The sequence below is a fragment of the Propithecus coquereli genome, unplaced genomic scaffold (genome assembly GCF_000956105.1).
Source record: "Propithecus coquereli isolate 6110/MARCELLA unplaced genomic scaffold, Pcoq_1.0 Scaffold370, whole genome shotgun sequence".
In the NCBI taxonomy this organism is placed as follows: Eukaryota; Metazoa; Chordata; class Mammalia; order Primates; family Indriidae; genus Propithecus; species Propithecus coquereli.
The window spans coordinates 2311240-2327338 of NW_012149397.1; the positions used below are offsets into that span (position 1 = coordinate 2311240).

Genomic DNA, 16099 nt, shown 5'->3' on the forward strand with positions numbered 1-16099 from the left:
CCTGGAAGAGTTTCTGAGTGTGGTTATTCAGGAACCATGAGTCCAGCCAGGACGGGGCAGGCCCATCACTCACCCCTCCCGTGGGCTGCAGGCAGGACCTCAGGAGAGGGGCAGAGAGCAGACGGGGAGCCCGGGGCAATGAGTCATGATTCAGCTTACACAGTGTAGATGGACGGGCAGAGGCCGGGGCAGACCACACTGCAGATATCTGTCGACCGGGCAGTACGTTGCTGTCCCTGAGCGGTGCCCAAGCAGCCTCCTTCTGCCTTTTGGAGCTGGTGTCACCATGCAGCCCACTTGAATGATGTTTACTTTGGCAGTTGGCCTGCGCTCCCCTGCTCTGAGCCATACTGCTGGGGCTGGGGCTGGAAGCTGGGCTCCTGCCTGAGACTTGCTGGGTGACCTTGGGCAAGTGGCTGCCTCTCTCTGGGCCTCAGTTTCCTCCCCTCTGAAGAGAGGGGATCCTCCAGGATCAAGTGCCCTGAGCTCTGGGCTGTCAGCCCACTCTCAGCAGTTCCAGGCACCCTTCATGTGACCTCCGATGCCACCTCCCAGGAGAACACAGGCCCAGCATGGCGGGGTGAAGGCAGTGGGAGGCTCAGCTCACAGAGCAGCTGTGCCAGCAGGGGCCTGAGGCTGCGGAGCCTCCGGGCTGTCCCGGGCCATGTCCCCTTGGGTGGCAGTGCTCAGGGCCTCCAGCCACTGCTGCTGCAGCTCTGCAGAGGGGGCGCTCAGGTACCAGGACTGCTGGGCCTGCTGCAACTTCCACACGTGCCCTGAGTCCGGCCTCTCCTCGGGGCCAGGCACGCTCACCGTGCAGCTGGCGAGAGGGATGGCGCAAGGCAGCCGGCTGTCCTGCAGCAAAAAGCAAAGTGTCAGAGGGGGCCCCAGCCCCCAGGCCTCCGGCTCACCCCTGTGACTCAGGCCCTCCCAGGTAGCCACCCCCAGCCCCATGCATGCAAGGCGGGTGCTCAGCCAGACGGGCCTGGTGGCCACACCTGCGCTGCCTTCTGTCAATAGGAGGCCGGGTGGCCCACTAGCTCTCTGAGGGAGGATACGGGAGGGGACACCCTGCCTACCTCACAGGATGCCTGGACCCCATGGCCTCCCTCGGACTGCCGAACATCTGGGAGGACAGGCAGGATGAAGCCCTGACAGGGCAGCAACTAGGGCTCCAAAGGGCTGGGTGAGGGTCCCTGACTGGGGGAGGGGCTGCATGGGTTCCTGAGCCGGGCCTAACAGGCTCTGCAGCTCCCAGCCCTCCCAGAATGCATGAATGAATGAAAGGGAGACTAAATGAATGCATATGGGAAGGAGAGGCCAGCCCCCCTCAAACCCCTCTGGCCCTGGGGTCTTGGCTTCAGTAGGTCCCGTCTCTGTGAGTGGGCAGAAGAGGGGAAGTAGAGGGCACTGGGAAAACTGAGGCCCAGATGACACTGCTCAGCGGGTGGGCCCCATGCAGGTGGCCCAGGCCTGCTGTGGGCACCCCAGGCCAGAGGTTCTTGGCTACAGGAGCAAAGTGGACCCCCCACCACCCAGCCTGGGGGTGGGGACACGTACCTGGCTACCTCCCTGCAGGTGCAGCACGTGGGGGTCTGACACGGGGATGGCAGCCCACACCTCACTCCAGGCTTCGCTGCTTTCCAACAGCCGTAGGGGGCCGCAGAGCAGGCTGGGCCGGCTGTCTGCAGTGGGTGGCTTCTGGGGACACAGAGGCACAGGTTAAGGGTGGTCTCACTTACAGTGGTCATGCTTTCTCCTGAGGAGGCTGGGGCAGGGCCAGGGCCACCGCTTGGCAGGAGCTGGCCATGGAGGCACAGCCGAGGCCTGGGCAGAGATGGGGACCAGCCTCACCCAGCTCCACGGGTCACTTGAAGCCAGGCCTGCAGAACACAGGTGAGTGTGGCATCAGGCAGGGTTTGTAGGCTGGACCCCCTGAGGGGAGGGAGTCCACGTGCTGGGTCAGGACAGCATCGGTGTAACAGGAAAACCCAACAGCAAGGACCCGAGGGAGGGTCATGGCCGAGGGACTGAGTGTGTTTTAGTTCACACACGTTTTAGTGCACACACAGCCTCCCTCGCGTGTGTTTCAGGGCAGCATGGAGACGAGTCTCCTGAGCCATCTGGATGTGGCTCAGACACTGCCTGCTGGAGCTGGTGCCCCTCACACTCGGGGCCCCTGCAAGGCCAGAGCCCCCCTGCACACCCTTGAGTCACGCGCCCCACAGGCCTGGGGCTCCCAGAACACACCACAGTATTTAAACTGTAGGAATGAGAGGGCGCAAGTGGGCCATGCAAACGTCTTTCTTCACCATTGAGATCGTTCTACACACGGTCCTAATATACTTACTACGTCCTTGACTTCTTAGACCAAAGACCCAGATCAGGCTCCAACCACCCCTGAGTCAGAGCAGCTGGAACCTTGAAAACATACTGTCCCCAGCCCATCCAGCCACCCTGCCAAGCCTCTGGGAGAGAAACCAACATTATAAACAGCTTCCCAGGAGACGGCAGCCTGCAGCTGGCTCTATCGAGTGGAGAGAAAGGAAAATGAACTCTTCTGGAAAACCATGTTTTCTCTTTTCCAGCTTTCTTGTGACCCTATAAAACAGGGACTGTTTTCTTGAGGAAGGAAGGCAGGGAAGGCAGCAGCCAACCTCAGGAAGAGGAGGAGAGGAGGAAAGAGCGGGAAAGGGGAGGGGGAGGAGGGCTAATGCCCTGCCTGCCTCCAGCGCCCTGCTTGTCCTCTGACAGCTCGCAGTGGGACAGGCCACGACGTGGGCAGCGTCTCCCCTTGGGTAGGTCTCAAGGTCTGGACTTGGGGGCAGCTCTAAGCCTCACCCTCCAACCAAGGTGACCAGGTGTGAGGCTGACACTTGTTCCCATCTAACACCTGGGTGCAAATGGTTCCCAAGCCACAGCCCTGGCTGGTCCTGATAAGCTCGACATGCGCGCGCGCGCGCGCACACACACACACACACACACACACACACACACACACACACTAAACTGTGGCTGCTCCAGCTGTTCCAGCAGCTCTCCTTGCTTCCCAGGGCCTGTGGACCCCACTGAGACACCCCCAATCTGTCCCGGGCCCCGGGGAGCTCTGGGAGCAGAGTTAGCTGATGCTATGGGGGTGGGGGGGGGTATGGACAAGTGTCTGATCCAGGAGGCTCTGCCGTGCCACTCCGAAGAGAGCAGGAACCCGGAGCACCCACCTCCGTGCTCTGCTTGGGCTCGGCCAAAGCCTCAGGGCTGGGGCTCTCCGGGGCCACCGGCTGTGTCAGGAAACACTCTCTGCAGACACGGCTCTGCCTGCAGTTCTCAGCCTTGAACTCGGAGCACTTCCCACAGATGACCTACAAGACAGATGGCACCTGTGACCCCACCTCCCAGGGACACAGGACTGTCCAGGAAGAGGCCAGGAGAGGCAGGAGGGGTAAGGGCTCCTCCTCCAGGAGCCCCGTTCGATGGCAGAGAGTGAGGCTGGTCCCACTGGACGTCCAGGGCCTGCTCTCCTTGCCCGGATGGTCCAGAGTCCAGGAGTCTGTGTGCACTGGAAGAGGAGTGGGTGAAGCCACCAAGCACATGAGAGAACGCCCCATCACTGGTCATCAGGAAAATGCAAACCAAAATCATCACGAAAACACTTTGCACCCCTCAGCATGGCTGTTATCAAAAAAACAAAACAAAACAAAAAAGCCCAGAAACCAAAAAACAGAAAATAACTAGTGTTGGCACAGATGTGGAGAAACTGGAATATGTGCACTGCTTGTGGGGATGTAAAACGCAATAGCTTCCATGGAGAACAGTTCTTCAAAAAATTAAATATAGCATTACCATATCATCCGGCAGTTCCACTTCCGGGTACATGCCCCGAAGAATCAAAAGCAGGATCTCAAACATACCCTCGTATATTCATGTCCATAGCAGCATTATTCACAACAGCCAAAATGTGAAGAAGCAAAGTGGGACGCAGCCCACGTGCTCCCGCAGCGGAATGGAGGAGTCTGGTCCATGTTATTGACATGGGTGGGCGGAGCACGGGAAGGAAGCCAAGACTGCTCCGGAGCTCCTCCCACCCCGGCCCCCACCCTGCTCCGGCAAACCCCTCGGCTCCCCTGCTGTGGCTCCTCAGGGCTGCATCCTATTGGTTATCCTGTCTCTGCCTCAGTCTCCCTCCCTCTGCTGGATCCTCCTAGCACACAGAGCGTCTCCTCCAGTTTCAGCGCCACCCACACTCCCCCCTCCGGCACCCCCTTCTCCCATTCGCCTCCTGTCTCACGCACCGGTGCTGTAGGACCCGGAGGGCTCTGCTCCAACCTTGTGAGAGTCTAGTTTGAACCGCACCCTGTGGTCGCCAGTTGCTGAGGGACCGCGGCATTCAAACATAGAGACCCATTTCACGGGCATTAGGAGATTCGGCAGAGGGAGAGATTATTCTCTTTAAGTAGATGGAAGGCACCCTCTTTTGAAGTCTCAGTTTTATGGGGATTTTGTTCTCGGAATTTCTCTTTCATTTATGACTTCCTTTGTGAGGAAGAAGAAACACTGTGCAAACCAAGGCGATGAGAACCAGACTAAGCCCCAGCGGCTGGCACAGAGAAGCAGTAATGTCATGGAGGGCCCTGAGCCACCTCTGCTGGGTGGAGAAGTCCAGCTTGGCCATGAGGACACTCTCTCCGGGGAAGATTAATAGAGGCTGGAGCTTTTGATCCCAAATAGTCTCAAAGTGAAGCCCATAGCTGAGCAGGGCATATATTCTTAGGATGGTTCTTAAATTAAATCAACAGATTCCACGCAAGTTTGATAGGGAAAGCAGGGTTGAGTTAAATCCCCTAATCTCAGAGAGTGCAAATTGGGCCCCAAACTGAGCATTCTTTAAGAGGTACAGATCATATTACCCATCTGCCTGTCCATCCACCTTCCGCCATCCACCCATTCTCCACCCATTTGTCCATCTGTCCATCCTCCATCCATCCACCCATTCATCTCTCCATCCTTCACTCATCTATCCATCTACCTATCCTTCATCCATCTATCCATCCATCCATACTTCCATATGCCATTCATCTATTTGCCTATCTATCCATCCATCCATTCTCCACCCATCCGTCCATACTTCCTACATCTTCACTTCCATCCATACTTCCATTCATCCATCCATCCATCTATCCACCCACCCATCCATCCATTTATCCACCATCTATACATCTACCAACACATCCATCTTCCACCCATCCAACCACCCACTCACCCATCCACCCACCCATCCATCCACCTATTCATTTATCCATCTATTTATCCATCCATCCATCCTTCATCCACCCACCCATCTACTCATCTATCCATCTACCTATCCATCCATCCATCATCCATCTACCTATCCATCCATTCATCATCCATCCCTCTATCTGTCCATCCATCCATCCACCTCCCCCTGCCCCCCACTAGTGTGAATAGGTGCAACAAGGAACATCAGGTCAGGCACAGCCTGCTGGTGCCCTTTGGAAAAACACCTCCAAGGCAGCTGTGTGCTGAGATCCACTTGCTAACATAGATTCAATTTTAATATCTTAACCTAAAAATACTTGAATCATTAGTTCTTTAAACTGAAAATGCTTCAATCATTAGTTCTTTTCTCAGGGATATGTTTATGTTCAATTATTTTTTTTTTTTCTTTTTGAGACAGAGTCTCACTCTTTTGCCCAGGCTAGAGTGAGTGCCGTGGCATCAGCCTAGCTCACAGCAACCTCAAACTCCTGGGCTCAAGCGATCCTCCTGTCTCAGCCTCCCAAGTAGCTGGGACTACAGGCATGCGCCACCATGCCCGGCTAATTTTTTCTATATATTTTTAGTTGTCCAATTAATTTCTTTCTATTTTTTAGTAGAGACGGGGTCTCGCTCTTGCTCAGGCTGGTTTCGAACTCCTGAGCTCAAACAATCCGCCCGCCTCGGCCTCCCAGAGAGCTAGGATTACAGGCGTGAGCCACCGCGCCCGGCCGATGTTCAATTATTGAGCGATGACTCAGCAGCCCATTCTCCAGAGAGGGCTTTTGGGCTGAGTGAGGAGGCATGGAGATGGTGTGCACCTCGGGCACTAGTCGGAGACAGCACGTCCCCCTTGTCACACAGGCCTACCAACCTTCACACCCCTGGAGCGCCGGGGCAAAGGCCAGCAGGAGGCGCTCCCACCACGGACGGCCACATGCTTCCCCTTCCCCTTCCCCATGCACCTTGCACAGCGTGAGGACGCTATCCTCCCCTGGTTCTCAAGGTCACCTATATAGGGGCTCTGTGGTTCCAAATCTAGCACATTTTCAATCACAAGGTGTTTGTCAAACACCAGAGCTGGCCAGAGAAAGTGATTAGCTTCTCCTTCAGATGGGACAATTTCACTCTCAAGGGAACCTGCATCTGTGAGACAGGACCTGGACGGCCCCCACTCGCCCTCTCCCTGGGACTCACCGCCCCGCACAGCTTGCAGTGGTGCCTCCTCTTGGTGATGGAGTTGAAGGTCTCGCCGCAGCTCTTACAGCTCTGCTTCTCCTTGTCACGTCTGGTCTTAGAGGACAGTTTTCTGGGCTCGAGCTACAAGGAGGCAGATAACCACCATCAGCTTCTGAGTCATGTGTGCACCCCGCCCCACTGGCTGGTGGACGGGCAGCTCTATGGATTGTTCAACCGACGTCTACTCAGGGCAAAAAGTGCCGGAGGGAATGAAATACAGAGCCAAGAGCCCCACGTCCCCTTCCCAGCCTCGCCTGTTAGAGGCTGCCTGGCGGTGCCTCACCTTGAGTAAGATTATAAACGGAGTAAGACCTTTATGTTTGGAACAACTTGGCCAATGCGTTTATCTGGTGCGTCTGAGCAAATATCGAGGGGAGCCAAAGCTGGAAGAAAACAGCACTTACTGGGGCGGGCTGCAGTGGGCACAGACACAGCCGGCAGCACTGCACACGGGGGTGTCCATGCTCTGCCCCGGGCCGAGCTCCAGAGCTCCAGCCTGCACCCGGCCACGCGCCTGCTCTGTGCGGGCTCCAGGGGGCGCCCATCCTGCCAGGCGCACCACATGGATGAACATACATGTGCACCTGGCCTGCGCTCGCAGAGAGGAAACATCCAGGAGCACATGTGAGGAAACCAAAGGAGAGCCAAGGCTGGAACCAGGGGCTTTACTCCCCTCTCTGCCTCCTGCGATGCCGCCTGAACTTCCTATGGAGGAGGGCGGTGTGGAGGGCGGGAGCAGGTGCAGCCTGGGGTCACCCCATCGAGCCTCAGTTTCCCTGGCTGATTATGAGCAGTGCAAGGTGGGGGACAGACCCCAGGCTGTTGCCCCTCATCAGCTGTGAGATGCTGGACCAGTCACTTGGCCTCTCTGAGCCTCGGTTTCCTCATCTGTAAAATGGGATGAGTGACACTCTTGGGGCCCTGAGCCTCATTACGGTGCACGAAGTCTTAACTGTTTTGGCAAGTCGCCAATTACCCTTTCGTGTTCCAGTGGCCTGCAAACCTCCGGAAGTGCCCCATCCTTTGATGAAATAACTTCCTGTGCTTTGAAACTCCCCCACCCCCAGCATTTCCTTTCAGAGGAGGAGGCCACAGCTCCCAGCAAGGGGCCTCCCGTGACACCCCTTGCTGCTGACACAGACCACTAAGAGTTTAAGAAATGCCAAAGATATTTACAAATTCCCCAGAATGTCACAGCTGGAACTGCCACTAGAAATGTTTATCTCAACCTCTCTGGTGCACAGACAGGGAACTGAGGCCTGGAGGCATTCTGTTTAAAAGAAAAACATCTAAAATTACCTTACCATTAGTAATTCTGAGTAAAATAAAATGAGGTCTGGGATTTGTTTTAAAATATTACAGGAAAAATAAAAAAAGTATGTGCGTGTGGCAGGCCGGGGGCAGAGGAAGCAAGAATGGCATAAAGTCGCATTTTTCCGAGGCTGGGAGGGAAGAGGGCTCACTGCACTGTTACCCCTACTCGCGTGAGTCCAAAACTTCCGTAATAAAAAGTTGAACAAAATAAGCTAAAAATATGTTCAACATAAACTCTGCAAGTTTAAGGAGAAAGAGATGAACTGGTTGGGGGTGGGGGAGCCAGGAAGGGGTGGCTCGGACTGGGTGTCAGCACTGGAGGCTGTGATGGGCTGAACTGTGTCCCCAAAATTCATAACCTGAAAGCCTAACCCCCAGTACATCAGAATGTGACGGTATTTGGCCTTTATAGAGGTGATTAAGTTAAAATGAGGTCCTTAGAGTGGGCCCTGATTCAATCTGACTTGTGTCCTTATAGCAAGAGGCGATGAGGACACAGACACACAGATGTGACCATGTGAGGACACAGGGAGAAGCCACTGTCTACAAGCCAAGGAGAGAGGCCTCAGGAGAAATTAGTCCTCTGACCCCTTGACCTCAGACTTCCAGCCTGCAGAACTGTGAGAAAGTAAATTTCTGTAGTTTAAGCCACCCAGTCTATGGTATTTTATGGCAGCCAGAGCAAACCGATGCCTCGGTGCAAATTCTGGCCCTGCACTTGCTAGCTGTGTGGTCTGGTATGTGGCCTCCCCTAACTGTCCCCACCTGCAGGTCCCAGCACCATGAGGCCAGCACCCTGGCCCACCTTGCACAGGAGCCTGAGAGCAGGGCTGGCTCCTCCAAAGATGACGGGAAGTTTGCTCTGCCTCGGCCCCCAGGACCTCCAGCTCAGGGGCCTCCCCCGAGGACACAGGGGTGGGACAACCCTGGGCTCCCTCTGTGGTTCATCTCATGCTCTGGACCACAGTCGGCTCCAAGCACACAAGGGGAGGAATGGGCTGACAGCAAAACCGTGTTCCCCTGGGCCTCCCTTCTTCCCTAAGTGCCACCCTCACCCGGCCCCCCAGAGCTCTCTGCCCCACTTAGGGCTTCTTCCCTTGTGACTGTCTCTCAGGAACGCTGGGGGGACCCAAACGTGCACTGAAAAGGAGAGGAGAGAGGTACCCGGGGCAGGGGAGGGACAGAAGAGGGAATGAAGCCATCCACAGGATCTGCCGTGGCCCAGTAGCCTTCACCCTCCACCCACCTTCAGGGTGTCCCCAAATCCCCGTTCTCCAGGTGAGGACTCCAAGAGTGCCAGAAGTGGGAGTGGTTCACAGCAGGGCAGCCTGACATGCACCTCGGCCCAGAACTGCCTGCTCTAGGGGACCCTGGGCAGGGGACCCCTGCCACGGCACCCAGCAGGCAGCAGTGCACGGGGGCTGAGAACGCAGGAGGCCGTGGGTGCTATAGGGAATCCCTGTGGGGCAGGGGGCAGGAAGGGGGCTGGCGGGGCAGAGGCCAACCCACAGGGGAGGCGAGGCGTGAGTGGGCCAGGGTGTGCAGCCAGGAGCTCAGTCGCTGAGGACCGGTCAGTTTGCAGTTCCGGGGGCAGGCAACGTGGCTCAGGGCTGGGGCTGGCACTGAGGGTCCCACTGGCTTCCTTCATCGGGTGAGTCTTCCCATGGTCGGCAGTCCAGGAGCTGAGCGGTGCGCTCAGGCAGGGGAGGTCCTGGCCTGACCCGCTCCACGGTGCTGAGGACTGTAGCCCACTGGGGCCACCCTTGCTGTGGCCATGCCCTTGACCACACCGGTTCCCCAACATTGAGGTCTGGCTGGACTTGTAGATGGCAGGGGACCAGGTGACTGAGGGACAAGGAGCCCACTGAGTGGCCAGGGACAGGTCTCCTGGCTGACCACACTCCCTTCTTGGATGTTATCAGGCAGGCTGACCAAGGGAAGGGGCCTCAGGTTTTCTGTGTGGCCGTCAGGACATCAGGAAGGCTGGCCCGAGCCTTTCCAGGAAGATGGAGATAACTGGCTGAGCGACTCTACCCCAAAGTGCCCAAAACATGCCAAAGTCAACCCAGAAAGTGGTCTCCACCGAGGGCCAGCAGATTTAGCTGCACATCTGGGGACAGGGGGAGCAGCTCGGTAAGGCAGAATCAGACCCCCGTCCGTGGCCCCAGTGAAACCACATCAGTTATGTCAGAGGTGGGAAATGAGCCCCGGGCCGTGGGGTTCAGGCACTGCCTGGGGTTGTTCCATCAGGAGGCAGCTGGAGAGGTGGCGGCCACTCTACTCCTTATGCTGCCAGGAGCCCCTGGGCAGGGCCTTGACCCAGGAAAGGCAGCGCCAGAGCTGCGGGGGAGGGCAGCACGAGGGAAGAGCCCTTGGCACAGCCCGTGAAAGGGAGGCCGGGGCGGGTGACTCACTGGCACCTTGGAGGGGGTCCATGTGTCACCCATGGTGGGTCTAGGGCCCTGGGAGGTCTTTCAGATTGTGACATTTTGTGCAACTGTTTACAGCAACGCGACTTTTGCAAAACAGAGAAGGCTTTGAATTCTGGGAGGCCCCTTGCAAAGCTTCCTGGTTTGGGTTTAGCTTCTCTTGGGAAAGAGGGGCTTACAGAGACTACGCGACTGAAGGCATCAGGGCTCAGGAAATAAAACCATCCCCCTGAGTGGATTTATTTTCCTCTCTAAATATGCTAAGAATAAGCGTTACGTTTGGTAAGATGTAGCAAAAATCACTCCGTTTGGTGTGAGAATTAACTCACTTTCCAGCACCTTGTATTAAAATGTACACCATGCGTACCCTGTGCAGTGCAGCAGACACACACTGAGCTGTCCCAGGTCCCCCCAAATCTCCCCTGTGCTCAGTCTCTGCTCACAGGAAGACACCACTGAGAAACACATGGCCAGACCAGGCCACATCCACTGGTGGCGGCGAGGCCCCGTGCTGGAGCTGGGTCTGTTGTTTGGTTGTTTGTTGTGGGGCCCAGCCCTGGCTTGGCACAGAGAGAAGAGCCTGGAACTGGAATGTGACCCCGAGCATCCAGCTGCCACGGGACTTGCAGAACCCAAGGTGGGCTGAGCTCTGGGTCAGGAGAAGGAAAGTGAGTGGGGCAGACTGCACGTCCCCCTGCCAGGCATGGCCATCAAGGCCCAGCGGGTCTGCCGACCACAGCCTGGCCCGGGCAGGCCCCGGACATGGACGGGAGCCCTGAGCTGCTGGGTTCCCATCAAAGGGCACCTGACTCTTCTTCAATCTCTGCCCAGGGCAAAGAGAGGCCCCAAAGGCAGTACTTGCCCCAAGCCTGGCTCCAGGGCCAAATCCGACCTGTGTCTTTCCGCACATTAAGACATTCTAAAACATAGCCTTTCAGGTTTCCTCCAGCTAGAACATTCTGATCTGGGCACCAACCCCAGTCAGCCTCTGAAGTGGGACCCTGTCCTACCTGCAGATGCCTATGCCAATGCCCTCGGGCCAGCCCCGGCCTCCTATAATCAGCCCAGGTCCTGCCCACCCCGGGGCCCCTACCCATTTCTGCTTCCCTGTGTCCCCAGGGCACTGAGGGTCCCATCTCCGGGGCCTGTGGGGTCACATCCAGGGACAGTTGCACCAGCAAAGAATGGGTGGCTCTCACCGTACCTTGATGCCTCTACGGCCAGCGAGTGACCACTGACGCCTCTGGAAACCATCTCAGGGCCCAGGGCTGAATGGCGGAGGTCACTGTGCACGGTTCGGCTGGGCTTCCCCATGTGAGCCATCCAGGTGGGAGGCAGTGCTCCATGCCAGGGCCTCATTGTGGAGATTTTATGCTGCCGGCCCTGGCCGAGGGGTGCGGGGCTGATCTGGGAGTGCTTCATACATATGCATGAGGGCTGAAGAGTCCCCCCACTGGGACCGTGTAACTGTGTGCCCACTTTGGGCAGCTCATGCTTTTGTGAGTGCAGTTGCACACTCGTGAGTACATGCTGCTTTCTCATAATGTCCCCGAAGGCTTCAGGAAAAGGGGCTGCTAGAGCTATATGATTCTGAGGTGCGGAGCCTCACACATAGGGTTTGGCAATTCAAACAGTTGCTGATGGTGATTCTTGTGGAAATGTTTTCACCAGGGACTCCAGGGGAGGCCACATGGCTTCAAAGACGTGGGCAGGGCAGGCAGCAGGCAGGGGCCAAGGGCCCGGGGCCTGGTGGAGCAAGGGATGGTCAGGCCACAGCAGGGAGGGTGGCCAGGAAGCAGGGTGAGGCCAGACAGAGCCCAGACGAGACGCAGAAAGCCGCTCAGGAGCTTAGACAGTGAGGACACCGCTGTGCTGTGCTCAGACTTCCTGATTTTCAGTTTTAACAAGATGTCCCCTCCGGGTGGTTGGGTGCACTGCAGAGCACGTGGCTCTTTCCTCCTGCCCATTTCGTGTTCATTTTGAAGTCCCCCCTCCCTCCTGCACTCTGTGGTGTCCTGAAATGCTACATCCTTTCCTGAAGCCTCCCGGCTTCATCGCGCTTCCCAATGCCTGGCCATCCCGAGGACACGGCTGGCACGACCTGGTACGGTTAGGTCACAAGGAGGGCGCGGCAGCCAGCAACCAGCTGGCTGGACAGGCCCGCCTCAGTGGACTCAACACTGGCCCACGCAGGCAGCCCAGAGGAGGGGCTCTTGTCTTGATCCTGGAGATTTAGCTCAGGACAGAGACGCCTGCGCCCTGAGACCAAGGGGCCAGCAGGAGGTGGGAAAGGTGGCCAGTCAGCCCCACCCTCCCTCCACTCCTGCCCCCGGGAGGCCCTGTCCCCATGGCGGGTCCTCTCCCTTCGTCAAGGCCAGCTCGCCTCACTTCCCTGAGCCTGTTTCCTCCGGCATAAAATGGGGTTGGCCACAGCAAAACCCCGGAATGGCTGAGATAACCCAGCAGGGTAATGTCTACAGAGAACTCTTGGGGATAGGGGTTAAAGTTCAGGCCGAGTCATCAGCTGTTCTGTGCCTCAGCCAGCAGGACGCATGGCTACGCCTATCTGGGATGCAGCGCCGGCCCGGGTCTCTGTGTGTGTGTGTGTGAGAGAGAGAGACAGAGACAGAGAGACAGAATGAGAGCGAGAAAGATTAAGAGACATAGATTGAGCACAAGCCGGGGGAGGCTTGTAGGAGAGAATGTGGGGGCTATGTCCCCAAGTGGTGGTCTGGAGACCACAGGCAGCCGACCCAGGCAGGTGCATATCATTCCTCCTGAGCCTGGCCAGCAGCAGGGAGAGGCGAGGTGCCCGCGAGAATCACTTTCCCAGCACGCGGGGCGCGACAGCTGTACCAGGGTGGTCTAGGGTTGTGCGTGTGGCTGTCAGTGTGAGTGAGCCTCAGGCTGAGATCCAGCGACACAGCTCCAGGCCCTGCTGCTCGTGACGCAGTGGCACACTCGGCATCCTGTTCTACCTCCGAGGTTACGTGGAGGGAGAAGGCCCACATCCAGTTCCCATGGCCGTCCCTGGCAGGCAGACACGTGGACACAGGCGTGGGCCACGCTGCCTTAGGGGGATCAGAACACGACGGGAGCAGTGAGAAGGCCCAGGCCTCCCTGGCCCTGGCTCGGGGTAGGGACTAAGCTGTCCTCTTTGCGGTACTGAGCCTGGTAAGGACCTGGCGCTACACTAGGACATGCTTTACCCGGGCACAAGTCATGCACATTAAGAGCACAAACGCCACGAAGAGCTCAGAGGATTCTCACACGTGCGCACTGCTGTGCACTCCTGGCCCAAGTAAGCAACATCCCCACGCCGACAGGCTCCCGTGTGCCTGCCTTGCAGAGTCCCCAGTCGCAGACACAGCTTCACATTCGCACAGCCAGGCCCGCAGGCACACGGCGGGGGGTAAGGATGACCCCTTGCCCCTTGACCCCCAGGTGGCCCTGGTCCGGTCCCCGCCTCCTGTTCACCCTGGTCTGACCTTCTGCCCCTGCTGACCGCTGGGTGTGGGTCACTCACCCCTGTCGCAGCCCCGCTGCCTTCAGCCGTCACCGCAGGCTCCCCGGAGCTGGTGCTCCCCACCTGGAAGGGACACAGGGGCCGAGTGAGAGGAGATTCCGGGGCCACACAGCCCCATGCAGCAGGGGGACGTTTTCGGAAAACTCCAGCAGCTCTGTGCACTGAGGGCAGGTTTAGGAGAAGGAATTCTCGGGTCCAGTGTTTGCTGGGACTGTGGAGAAGCTGCTGCCTTCCTGGCCTGCTCGGGAATGAGCATCTCCCCGCACGGTGGGTGGCGGGCAGGTGATGCCTCCCTGTGGCCCACCCTGATGGGGGCTCTAAATCACACCAAGTCGCCCAGTGCGGAGAGTCCCTTTGGATTCCCTCCTCATCCTTCAGGGGTCCCTGTGGAGCGTCTCTGCAGCCCTCGACTTTCTCACGCAGAGCAAGGCACTGGGTTCAGCCTCTGGGCAGAAAGGGATGGAGCCGACAGCCATGCTCAGTGTCGCCCACTCCCAGGTCACCTTCACTCAAGGCTGGTCACAGGCTGGGAATGGTGCAAAGTTTGCTTACAAAATAAGCTTGGGAAGCAGAAAAGAGCCAGCAGACTTCATGCGAATACGAAGTGGGTAACTGGCGAGCTGGGTTGCTGCTAGCAGACCCCGGGACATGGTGGGGAGGGAGGAGCCAGCCTGGGGCTGGCCACAGTGGAGAGAGCCAGGCACCTTCACCCTGAAGTCGTGCCTGGTGCCCCCACAAAGGCTGGAGCCCGGGACTGCGCCCAGGGCACCGTCTCTCCTGGGTGTCTCCCCAGGTGTGTCCCTGCCGCAGCCCCAGCCCCCCACCACCTGACCCAGGACCAGCCACTCCAGGGCCTTCCTTGCAGCAGGCAGAGATCTGCCTCCTTGTCCAATCCTCTCGCCCTGACTCCAGAGAAGCCCAGGAGTAGCTGAGGCTGGGCCCTGGGGCTACAGCCCTGATGCCGCTGCCTGGCTCTTCCATGGAGACCCTGCAGCCCTGACTCTTGCATGAAATCCCAGTCTCCACATGAAATTCCCCCTGAGCCTTTAGGGCAGCTCCACATGGGGACAGGGAATGAGCTGTCCCCACTCTCCCTCCAAGGTCCTCTGAGCTGCCACCTCCCAGGGTGCCAGGGTACGGGGGCATTTGGGGAAAAAACACAACTACAAAAAGGTATCTGCAGTTGCTGAACATGCTGTGCACATGGTATGTAGGAAGGGTGTCATGGCCCTGTGACGCTAGCTCCACCACCTTTGGCCTGGGCATGTCACCAAGCTTCTCTGAGACTCAGCTTCCACAAGGATAAGACAATGACCTTCAGTGCATAGGGCTGCAGTGCAGAGGGCACAAGATGACAAAACTGCTCTCCAGGGAACACTTCCTCCACACCTGCATCCTCCTTCCCCACACCTGGGCGCTGACCACTGGCCTGAGGGCCCAGCCGGCCGCAGTGGGTGCTCAGTAAAGGGGGAACGGATGAGTGGGCATCACCAGCTGCCAGCCACCCTGGTCCTGGGTCCCGGCATGAGGAAAAGCACCAGGGGGACGAGCTTCCCACCCAGACACCCGCCCCTTCTGCTTCCTGGCACGCAGCCACATGCCCTCAAGGTCCCTCCACGGCCCAGGCTGCTGACTCACGGGCATGTCTGGAGGAGGGCTGGGGTCCTCGTCCTGGCTGAAGGTGTTGCCGAAGGCCCTGAAGGTCTGGCTGTTCTGCTTGTGCTTCTCAATGGTGGCCTGGATGATCTGAACACAGCAGCAAGGCAGCAGGGCCATCAGGGAGTGTGGGAGGACGCCGCCCCGCGGGAGGGTCCTGGCATTCTCAGAACAGCTCCCCGGACACCAGCCATCTCACTTCCCCCAAACCAGCACCTCGGGAGCCTCCCAGGAGAGGACACTGAGGCTGCAGCTCCTTCGGGCCCATTTCTGTTTATTTATTTGGGGCGGGGGGGGGGCGGTCAAACAAGCTAATGGTCTGAAAGGCTTGTGGCATCTGAAGGTCCTTGTGAAGGCTCCGCTCAGTTGCTGCATCCCTCAGGCAGGACGTGAGGGACCAGCGGTGCTGGGGGCCTCGGGGCTGCCCCTCTCTCTGCTCCAACATGAATGACTATACTGCTCAATAACTTGGTCATTTGGTTACTTTAAAACTTTAGGAACTTCACCTGAATCCATGCTTTCTTCTCTTCTTCCGTCCTATAAAACCAGAATAGTATTTTATTAATCTAGTCTTGGATGCCGACCATAAACCACCAGCCGGCTCTCAGCCCTGCAGCGCGCACCCAAGCCGCTCGCTGTCTTATAAATGCAGCTCAAGGCAAAG

The 16099-nt window shown here is 57.8% G+C and overlaps 1 protein-coding gene across 1 annotated transcript in view; it reads right to left on the reverse strand.

Moving 5' to 3' along the window:
- Nucleotides 1-438: 438 nt before the first annotated feature.
- Nucleotides 439-16099, reverse strand: part of FGD3 (FYVE, RhoGEF and PH domain containing 3) — a 50778-nt gene continuing 35117 nt past the window's right edge. Inside the window, exons 12-18 of the mRNA XM_012651816.1 lie at nucleotides 15942-15972; nucleotides 15418-15525; nucleotides 13780-13842; nucleotides 6469-6591; nucleotides 3219-3359; nucleotides 1561-1701; nucleotides 439-855 (exon numbers count right to left, since the gene is read on the reverse strand). Coding sequence (XP_012507270.1) covers nucleotides 604-855; nucleotides 1561-1701; nucleotides 3219-3359; nucleotides 6469-6591; nucleotides 13780-13842; nucleotides 15418-15525; nucleotides 15942-15972 — 859 coding nt within the window. The 3' untranslated portion in view covers nucleotides 439-603. The remainder of the gene's footprint in view (nucleotides 856-1560; nucleotides 1702-3218; nucleotides 3360-6468; nucleotides 6592-13779; nucleotides 13843-15417; nucleotides 15526-15941; nucleotides 15973-16099) is intronic.